At 33.8% G+C, this 10,216-nt stretch overlaps 2 protein-coding genes across 2 annotated transcripts; both read left to right on the forward strand.

The window, feature by feature from the left end:
• The first annotated feature begins 1,449 nt into the window (after positions 1-1,449).
• On the forward strand, positions 1,450-5,459 carry LOC106319128. The gene is made up of 4 exons (XM_013757367.1): positions 1,450-2,331; positions 4,396-4,542; positions 4,632-4,787; positions 4,895-5,459. The coding sequence occupies exons 1-4, from the start codon at positions 1,480-1,482 to the stop codon at positions 5,201-5,203; spliced, it is 1,464 nt and encodes a 487-aa protein (XP_013612821.1). The 5' UTR covers positions 1,450-1,479; the 3' UTR covers positions 5,204-5,459.
• A 1,083-nt stretch (positions 5,460-6,542) lies between these two features.
• Positions 6,543-7,957, forward strand: LOC106319472 (mediator-associated protein 1-like). Its single transcript, XM_013757807.1, has one exon. The coding sequence runs from the start codon at positions 6,628-6,630 to the stop codon at positions 7,768-7,770; it is 1,143 nt and encodes a 380-aa protein (XP_013613261.1). The 5' UTR covers positions 6,543-6,627; the 3' UTR covers positions 7,771-7,957.
• The last annotated feature ends 2,259 nt before the right edge of the window (positions 7,958-10,216 follow it).

Raw genomic sequence — 10,216 nt, forward strand, 5'->3', positions numbered from 1 at the left:
AGCCGGAACCTGCAATAAAATCGCTCGGAACAATAGAGAATCACAACCGGAGAACAGTCCGAAGAACTGCAGACCGTCCCGAAGGCGACTTCAACAGAAGGATAATATAACAAATTTTATATTCTCTTAAGTGTATTTATATATGTATATGGAATGCAGCAATTCATGGTTCACTTGGTTAACAATAAGAAAGTAATTCATTGTTAACTAGATGAGTCATTTTTTTGTATCTTCTGATATTTTAGATTCAGTCCATTATATATAAATCAAAGCTCTCTTATTTATTTTTTTGTTTTATTATATTATTTTATATTTGATGAGAAACAAAATGTAAAAGAAACTTATTTATAATATCTCAATAAAATAATTCCTAAATAGTCTTCTCTAAGAACAATATATATAGATATTTCAAAATTTATTATATTTTTTTTAATTTATTATATTCATGTAAAAACATTTCATATGAAGTATTTTGTATGCAAATCTTAAAATTAAAATATCTACATATTATTCTATTATCTTTGTATTTATAGATATTATATTATTTTCTTTATTTACTAATACTTTATACTTTAGGGATAAAGATGCTGACAAGAATGAATATGATAGTGTCCAAAACATCTATGTGGCATGTCTCAGCACTTTCTCAACACTTGCCAAAAGTTGAGTGGTCTCTTTTACGTTTTCCATCTATTTGTATTTTTTTTTTCTTTTCCTTTTCTAAAGCCTGGCCAGGATATCCGGTTTTTTTAACGCATTTGTGATTTACTTCGTATGTCACAGATATCTAATTTTTCGATTTGCTTTGCTTCGAAAAAAATACGGATATTCGAAAAAACAAATATCCAGAAAATAAATAGATATTTGCGGATATTTATGAATACTTACGGATATCTCATATGTTTTGATTAATACAAATAATCTTAAAAATTTGATACAAATTTGTTTTGTAAAATATATTTTTTTCATGATATATATGATAAAAATTAAAAGAATTAGTGTATCTACATATTTTGTAAATTTTTTGTACTTAGTTAACAATTATAATAACACAAAACTTAAGAAAAAAATTATAATTGTCATAAATGTGTTCTCTTCCTTTTATGTAATACTTTCATATAAGTAATAATGTGAATATAATTTATCAAATCATATGTTAGAATAATAATTATATAATTTTATACATTAAAAACTTTAAATATAATCAAGATATACATGTATTTATATATTGCTGGATCGGATCAGATATCCGCTTCCCAAAATTTTAATATTTGTGATTTGCTTCGATTTTAACGGATATTAATTTTTAGTATTTGTTTTGTTTCTAAAGTTTACGGATATCCAATTTTTTTGGATCAAATCGAAACGAATAACGAATCGAATCAAATTTAAGGGATAAAATGACCAACCCTCCTTGACAATGTCATGCATAAACTCTCTCTCTTGAATTGCTTCTCCTATATAAACTTCTAAACATAAATGTCACACACACAGAAAAATCTCGACATCTCCAGAAATAGTCCCAAAACTTGTCAAAAATTAAAAACAACCCCAAACATAAAAATGAGAAACAATCTCGTCCCTCTAGCTCTCTCCTTCCTCGCCGTCACCATCCTCCTAACTCCATCAATGGCAGAACCAGAACCTTCCTTTATCTTCCCCGTCCATCAACTCCTCAACAAAAGCAGCTCATGGCTCGACTTTCCGAACAAATTCAACCAACCAAAGATCGAACTAACCGCATCAACACTCATAGCCGTTGTACTGTCTTTCCTCGCCGCAACTATCTCAAGCGCAGGAGGCATCGGCGGCGGAGGTTTATACGTTCCTATAATGACCATCGTCGCGGGACTCGACTTGAAAACAGCTTCAAGCTTCTCCGCTTTCATGGTAACAGGAGGATCCATAGCAAACGTGGGGTGCAATCTTTTCGTCAGAAACCCTAAAGCTGGAGGCAAGACGATGATCGACTTCGACTTGGCTCTGCTTCTTGAACCGTGTATGCTTCTTGGAGTTAGTGTCGGAGTGATATGCAACCTCGTGTTCCCAAACTGGCTTATAACGAGTCTCTTTGCCGTGTTTCTTGCGTGGTCAACGGTGAAGACGTTTGGAAACGGGTTTTATTACTGGAGGTTGGAGTCGGAGATGGTGAAGGTCAGAGAGGCGAGTATGGTCGGAGAAGAAGATGAGAAGATGGAGAGTGTGAAGTTTCCTCTTTTGGGAGATTATGAGAGACCAAAGAGGTTTCCATGGATGAAGCTTGGAGTTTTGGTGGTTATTTGGCTCTCTTACTTTGCAGTTTATCTTCTTCGCGGAAACAAATACGGCGAGGTAATGATAACATTTAGTTTATCAATATTATTAGTATTAACTTTACATTTATTGAACAGTATTTAACTAATTATGATTTTTAAGGTAATGAAATCAAGAAAGAAAAAAGCTTTGCAGAAATATCCAAATATCAAATTATTTGGTAATCATGATTATAGTATTTCACTATTTTGAGCGAAGCTTCCTTTTTTGGCATCGAGTGAAGCTTCCTTTGTCACGTCTCACGAGTTATTGTTAGTATTCTTTTACTAAATTCGTGTTACACTACTAGTAAATTAATAATTCATTCATGATATGGATCATTAATAATGATTTGTAACAATTTTTTTGCAAGATATGATTCAAGTTTTGTTCTAAGTAGTAGCACTAATTTATTAATTGTTTATTATATATTATGAAAATTATTAGACTGAGGATTTTACGAAAATCTTCTACAAATTACAAGTTCAGAAATAACTCCCATAAACTTGTTTCAGGGATAGCAAAATCGCATTTCTTAGGATTTTAGTCCTAAACTTTCTAATATGTAAGTATTAATGAGTACTTAATTAACCACGAGAATTTCTACGGTGTAAGTTAGTATTCTACTCACTTTGTTTCAAAAAGTTAAATGTTTTTTCTTTTAAATTGTTTCAAAAATATACATGCTTCATGTTTTAGGCAACTTTTATTATATAATAATGATGGGTCATAAACTTCAAAAAATTGATTGTCCTTATTAAAATACTATTGGTCTAAAATTACAGAAAATTTGTAATCATAGAAATAATATATTATTATAAAGATTTAATATATATATTTTATATGTATAAAACACACAAAACATGCATTTTCTGGATATAGAGGAGGTAATATTTTACTATTATACAGTGAAAGTGATATTTTAAATACAATTTCATGTCTTAAATATGGTTATTGTGTCTATTAAGTATTAACTAATGAGGAACGTAATAATCATACAGTTGGTATTTATATTATGAATAATTAGGTGGAATTTAAGAGGTTAAATGAGAAGTAAATTAATCACGTTTGAGTTCTCATCTACCTACATGCCATTTATTTTTATTGCTTTTATAAAAAAAAAATTTGTTTTTGGGGGGGGATCACATGGCGAAGATGCGTTTGAAAAACGATAGGGAACTTTTCTGGTTAATAGCGATGGCGAACTTGTTCACGTGCGTGAAGACAGATTATCATCAATGATGTGGTTTCTAGATATTGGTCCTATGTGGAAAAATTCGTGTCTTTTCCTTCTTACTATCTTTAATAAGTTTTTGCACTTTTTAAGATTCCGTAACCTTTCAGAGATGCTTGGGCTACTATTTTGTTTTGTTTTCTGTATTTTTGTTCTTAACAAAAAGTATACATGTAAGAAAGGTAAATTGTTGGTAAAAAGAATATCTAGATTTTTTTTTTTGAATTTTTTAAATATTTGTGCTCCTTTTTACTATGATTTGGTTACTTTTATTATAATTTTGGATAGGGTGGATTCTCTTTTGAAATTCTAGATATTATATAAAAATCCAATTGAACTTTTTCCTATCAATTTTGTTTTAGGAATGATTTCATTAGTCATATATTAGATTTTTTGTTTTCTCAGTTTTGTTGAACAATATTTGATGATATGACAAATTTATACTCTAAGAACTTCTTCAATCCTACTCTATTTTTCACTTCAAAATGATGTAAACTAAAGTATGAAATAGATTATTTTCCAACCCTATTTTATTCCTCACTCTATAATGAAGTAAAATATAAAATTACTCAATAAATGGAGTAATCTATTTTTTATTTGTTTATTACTCCATTATGAATTGAGAAATGGAATAGGGTTAGAATATTTTGACTAAATTTTTATTTTATTCAATTTTGAAGAAAAATGAAGTTTTACATTGGAGATGCTCTGAATCAATTTCAAAGACATTAGAAATGATACTTTGCGTACCAACTAATGAACACTCCTCTTCACAACAGTCTTATAATGTTTTGCATATAAATATGACAATGTGTACTAAGTCATTTACATTCGATTAACTAAAGAACTTTAATACTTTGCATTTGCAGGGAATCATATCAATCGAGCCATGTGGAATAACTTACTGGCTCCTCTCATCAACTCAAATACCCCTCACTCTCTTCTTTACTCTTTGGATCTGTTTCAGTGACAGTGTTCAAGGCAGCCAATGTTCTGATCACCAAGTCCCAGTAAAGGTTCGGTTTCACACTACTCCATCAAACACTAATTAGTTGCAATTTAAAAAAAAAAACAAAATTGACGAATATCTGAAAACAACGTGCAGGATGTAGAAGATCTGAGATCAAATGATGGAAGAAGATCAAACAAGTGCATGTTTCCAGTAATGGCTCTATTAGCCGGAGTTTTGGGTGGTGTTTTTGGTATTGGAGGCGGAATGCTCATTAGCCCTCTCCTATTACAAGTTGGTATCGCTCCTGAGGTAATTTATATGTTCTTGGCTCAACCAGAAAGAAAGTAGATCAAGTAAAAAAAACTCTGTTTTTGCCAGATTAAATTAAAAAAACTATGTTTTTATTTTTTGGGTAGGTAACTGCAGCAACTTGTTCTTTCATGGTATTGTTTTCATCGACAATGTCTGCAATTCAATACTTGTTACTAGGCATGGAACATACTGGAACTGCAAGTCTATTTGCGATTGTATGTTTTGTGGCATCACTCGTTGGACTAATGCTTGTCCAAAAGGTTATAAACCAATATGGAAGGGCTTCGATTATTGTGTTCTCAGTTGGTATCGTCATGGCACTGAGCATTGTGTTGATGACCAGCTATGGAGCTCTTGATGTTTGGAATGATTTTATCTCTGGCAGTTACATGGGTTTCAAATTACCTTGCTGAAACCAAACAAAAAGGTTTTGGTTTCTTTGGTTAATAGTTTCATAATAGATGTGTATACCCATCATGTTCAATTCTTGCATGTTTTTGTTGCTCGTTGTTCCATTGTTCATTAGAATTTTCTACATTTTTGTATGATTTTTAAATCAATATTCAGAATGCACATCTCGTGAATTCTGAATACATGGTCAAAATAAGATATGTTGTAAGACCAGAACTATGCATTTCTTGGATAATTTTATTGCCACGATTATATATAGCTTAAGAATTTACGTAAATACAAAACTATCACATTCCAGCCTAACAACAATATCTGAAAGATTCATGTATACATAAGTCACCCATTTGAGATTCATATTGAACTGGTCATTTTCTTAGTTATATTTATTCCCAAACACCTTTGGTAGGGAATAAGCAGTAGATTACATAGATTGGAATTAAGCAAAATCGGTACAAACAGAAGAGAAAAGACGATATGAAATGGTAGCTGCTTTGCCAAGGGAGAAACGGAAACCTGCACTAAGAAGAAAAGAAACACAATCTGTCAAGAGAAACAAAGAATTTACATTGACATTGGGATGCCAAAACGCGCCACCACAAAGGTCCCGCACATTTCTGCTCCAAGAACTAAAGACAGATTCCCAGTTTCCCACACTGCAAAAGAAGGCACCAATGACAAACGATGCCAACACACAAATAACTAGAATCCGAAAACCTATTACAAGAGAGCGTAAATCCAGATCAAAAGACTCCAAGGATGAAACATTGAGCAGAGGAGGACAAAGAACAGAGAAGCTCACAAGACTTGTCCACACTAAAGCAAAGACTATCATTATCAGTCTAATGCTTGAAGAACTTTCCTCTTTGTTTTCCGACATTCTTCTTTTTTTCGTTCTGACACATTCTTATCGTTTTTCATGTAAATAATCTAATTTTTCTGGGCTTAGCTTTTCTTTCAGTTTCAGATCTCATTCTATTTGGGCTTTGGTCATTTGGGTTATCATAAACTCGGTTATATCATAAACTCGGTTAGCCTTAAATAAACTAATAAACCTTAAATCCCTAAATTCCTAAACCCAAAAAAAAAAAAAAAAAAAAAAAAAAAAAAAAAAAAAAAAAAAAAAAAAAAAAAAAAAAAAAAAAAAAAAAAAAAAAAAAAAAAAAAAAAAAAAAAAAAAAAAAAAAAAAAAAAAAAAAAAAAAAAAAAAAAAAAAAAAAAAAAAAAAAAAAAAAAAAAAAAAAAAAAAAAAAAAAAAAAAAAAAAAAAAAAAAAAAAAAAAAAAAAAAAAAAAAAAAAAAAAAAGGAAACCCCTAAAAAGTAATCTATTGGAAGACAGCAAACACTTCTCTTTATATTCCTTGTCTCTAACTGTACTTGCCGTCTCACAGACAAAAGCCCTAACCACTTCCCTTCCAAAGCTCCCCCAATGTCGAAGAAGCGTAACCCTTTGGAAGATCCACCCGCCGCTTCATCAAGCGACGAAGAAGAAGTCGAGTCTTCCGCCGAGGAAGAAGAAGAAGAAGACGATAACTCCTCATCTGAAGAAGAAGAAGAAGACGACGATCCCAAACCTCCTCCCTCCTCCTCCGCCGTCACGATCGCCGTCCCAGGCAAACCCACTGCTACCCTCCCCGCCGATTCAGAATCCGGATCGGAGACCGAGACCGACTCCGAATCTGAACCGGAGCAACCAACAAACAAGGGATCTGGCAAAGCGGTCCTCACCGCGAAGAAGGACAAGGACGCTCCTCCTCCGCCGCCTGTTGCTCTAGCTTTACCGGCGAAATCGGGAGCGAAGCGGCCTAGCACTGAAGGTCCGTCGAAGGAGACGAACTCCAAGCGGGTTAAGAAGGATGAAGAGAAGAGAGAAGACTCGAAGAAGCCTGCTGCTTTCCAGAGGCTATGGACCGAAGAAGACGAGATCGCTGTCTTGCAAGGTATGATCGATTTCAAGAAGGATACAGGGAAGTCTCCTTACGACGACACGAATGTTTACTATGATTACATCAAGAAGTCTATTAGCTTTGAGGTTAGCAAGAACCAGTTTATGGATAAGATTAGGAGCTTAAGGAAGAAGTACATCGGTAAGGAGAAACCGTCTTTCACGAAGCCGCATGATCAGAAGTCTTATAGGCTGTGTCAGTATATCTGGGGACCTGATGGGATGGGTCTTGAATCCGCTGTTAAGTCCAACGGTGCTTCGAAAAAGAGTCAGAAGAAGACTAAGAAGCTTGATTCCGTCAAGCAGGAGCTTTCCTTTGGTGCCTCCCCCAATGGTAAGACGGTTGATGATGATGAGAATGATGTGGAGGTGGCGGTTGCTGCTAAGAAGCATGATTGGTTCGACAACTCGTTTCTTGTTCAGGGGATTGCGGGGTTCGGTGTTGATGAGCATCATGTCAAACAGAGATGGAGTTTGGTTCCGGTCGAGACCAAGAAGAAGGTTGAAGAGAAGCTCAAGCTGTTGCAGGCCAAGGAAATTGAGTTTGTGTTGCAGAAGACTGAGGTTTTGCATCAAGTGACCACTATGATCGCTGAAGCATCTAAGAACAAGCCATTAGATATATAGATTGAATGCCAATGTCTGTCTTTTGCTTTTGTTTTTTTTTTTTGAACTTAGGGTTTTACCCTTTTGATTCCATGTTATGATCTATCTATTATGTAATTTTCTGGTTTATTTTGATGGTTTTCTCTCATATGAAACTCTCTGTTTTGGTTTTGTTGCTTATATATAAAAGTAGGCCTGGGATTTTAAACCGGATTGCCTGAATCGAACCGATGTTTGAGTAATTCGGTTTACATTCGGGTTTGACTGATAAACCGATCGGCAACATTCATGTTCTATTTTTACTGATGCGGTGATGCAATTAGGTGGTGAAATATGAACAAGATATGAGTGATACAAATTTTTGCATCAGTTGGTGTAGGTTTGCTCCACCACTAAAACCAAAGATAGAACGCATCCATAAACTACATTGTAAGTAGGAGGACTGATGATATTTTATAAGGCATTATTCATGTTTTATTGTTACTGATGTGGGACGCAACTCTTTTTAAAGCGACTAAAACTTTAAGGTAGAACCCACCCAAAGATAGCTTGTAAATGGACGGGATCAATAAGACTTTATGAGACATTAATGTTCAGTCTTTTTACCAATGTGGGAGGTAACATAAGTTTTGTTTAAATACATTATCAAATCTTAAACTGGTTAGTTAAAGAAAACAAACTCTTTTGTAACTCATTTCAAAAATCTTGAGAGTAACATAGTAGATGATATCAGATCAGCTAGTCAATAACAGTTCAGAGTCTTTTTTTTTTCCTATTCTTAGGTGAGAATTAATTAAAGAAGAGGAAGGTAAACAAGTAAGTTGTTACCAGTGGCGGACCCAGGAATGAAATTAACCAGGGTCAAAACTTATCTAGTTAATTTAAAAAATTTCTACAAGGTATTATCAATAGCAATTTGAACCTGGGTTATGAGGGTTTAAAAGCAAGCAGCACTCTACCAACTATGCTGCTGATTTTAATATGTTTCTTTATACATAAGCAAAAAATTTGGATAGTTAAGGGGGGATCACATGACACCCCATTCTCCTTCATAGGTCAGTCTCTGGTTGTTACAAAGATCATGTGCTTACTTTCTAAAAAGCCTTTTGCTCAACGGTTGCGATGGACCACAAGATCCATTAAAAAATTAGGGATAAAATTTAATTTAACGTAACAAGCAAATAATGAATATAATTACTGTCTGCGAATGATTTGAAAATGAAAAAATGTTTCTTATTTATCTCTGAAGATGATATAATAATGATGAATAAAAGGTATGCGAATACAAGTCAATTCGAGAGTAAAATGGCTATAATTTAGATGTAAGAAGCTTGGATCTCCTTCTCTATTCTCCTTTGTCATCTTTTTATATTCATCTGGTGGAGGAACGTGACGGCGATGTGATCTATGACATGTATCTGGCGTTTTTAATGTTGACACGAAGCAGAATTAAGCAGCTAGACTTGAGAATTAAGCTACCAGATTTGAAAATAGTTATAAGGTCTTATAAGATTTTATAAGGTTTTATAAAGGTTTTATAAGGCTTTATAAGAAGCACCAGACTTGCGATGTAAGCTGCCAGACTTGAGACTTGAGTGCCAGACTTGAGCCTAAGAGTGAAATTCGTGCAACTTCAACTTGAGAGGCAAATTTGAATTCAAATTAGGTTCTGGCCTTTGGAGAGAGAGGCTGGACAAGTGGGGATTAAAATAACATGTTGGAGAGAAGAAAGATAGCTGTTAGGAGCTGTCACTATCACATTGGAAGCTCTCATGCATCTCAGCCATTCAATTCAAATTAATTCAGATCCTCCCATCCCAACCATTCATTTTGAATCCATATCTATCTCTCTTTGTCTTCTTGCTCTCATTTGTCTAGTGTGTGTGTTGGGTATAAAGAACCCTCATTGTAATCAATTATAATCTAAGCTGAAAGAGGGGAGTTCCCCTTTCTTCTTCACCATTCTCTTCTCTCTTGGTTACTGTCAATCTCTATAATCTCTTGATACTCATACTCTCTTATTCTCAACTTAATTTACTCTTCATCACTTATCTCTCTGTTTACTATGTTCCTCATTTTCTTTTACTCTCATATTAATCATCTTTGAAGATGATATAATAATGATGAATAAAAGGTATGCGAATACAAGTCAATTCGAGAGTAAAATGGATATAATTTAGATGTAAGAAGCTTGGATCTCCTTCTCTATTCTCCTTTGTCATCTTTTTATATTCGTCTGGTGGAGGAATGTGACGGCGATGTGATCTATGACATGTATCTGGCGTTTTTAATGTTGACACGAAGCAGAATTAAGCAGCTAGACTTGAGAATTAAGCTACCAGATTTGAAAATAGTTATAAGGTCTTATAAGATTTTATAAGGTTTTATAAAGGTTTTATAAGGCTTTATAAGAAGCACCAGACTTGCGATGTAAGCTGCCAGACTTGAGACTTGAGTGCCAGACTTG

Source organism: Brassica oleracea, chromosome C9, assembly GCF_000695525.1.
Source record: "Brassica oleracea var. oleracea cultivar TO1000 chromosome C9, BOL, whole genome shotgun sequence".
Taxonomy (NCBI): domain Eukaryota; kingdom Viridiplantae; phylum Streptophyta; class Magnoliopsida; order Brassicales; family Brassicaceae; genus Brassica; species Brassica oleracea.

Bases quoted from the DNA above. Each gene is read 5' to 3' on its own strand.
- LOC106319128 (XM_013757367.1), top strand. From the start codon at position 1,480: ATGTCACACACACAGAAAAATCTCGACATCTCCAGAAATAGTCCCAAA. The intron at 4,543-4,631 runs GTTCGGTTTCAC...AACAACGTGCAG, and splicing joins ATCACCAAGTCCCAGTAAAG to GATGTAGAAGATCTGAGATC. The intron at 4,788-4,894 runs GTAATTTATATG...TTTTTTGGGTAG, and splicing joins AAGTTGGTATCGCTCCTGAG to GTAACTGCAGCAACTTGTTC.
- LOC106319472 (XM_013757807.1), top strand. From the start codon at position 6,628: ATGTCGAAGAAGCGTAACCCTTTGGAAGATCCACCCGCCGCTTCATCA.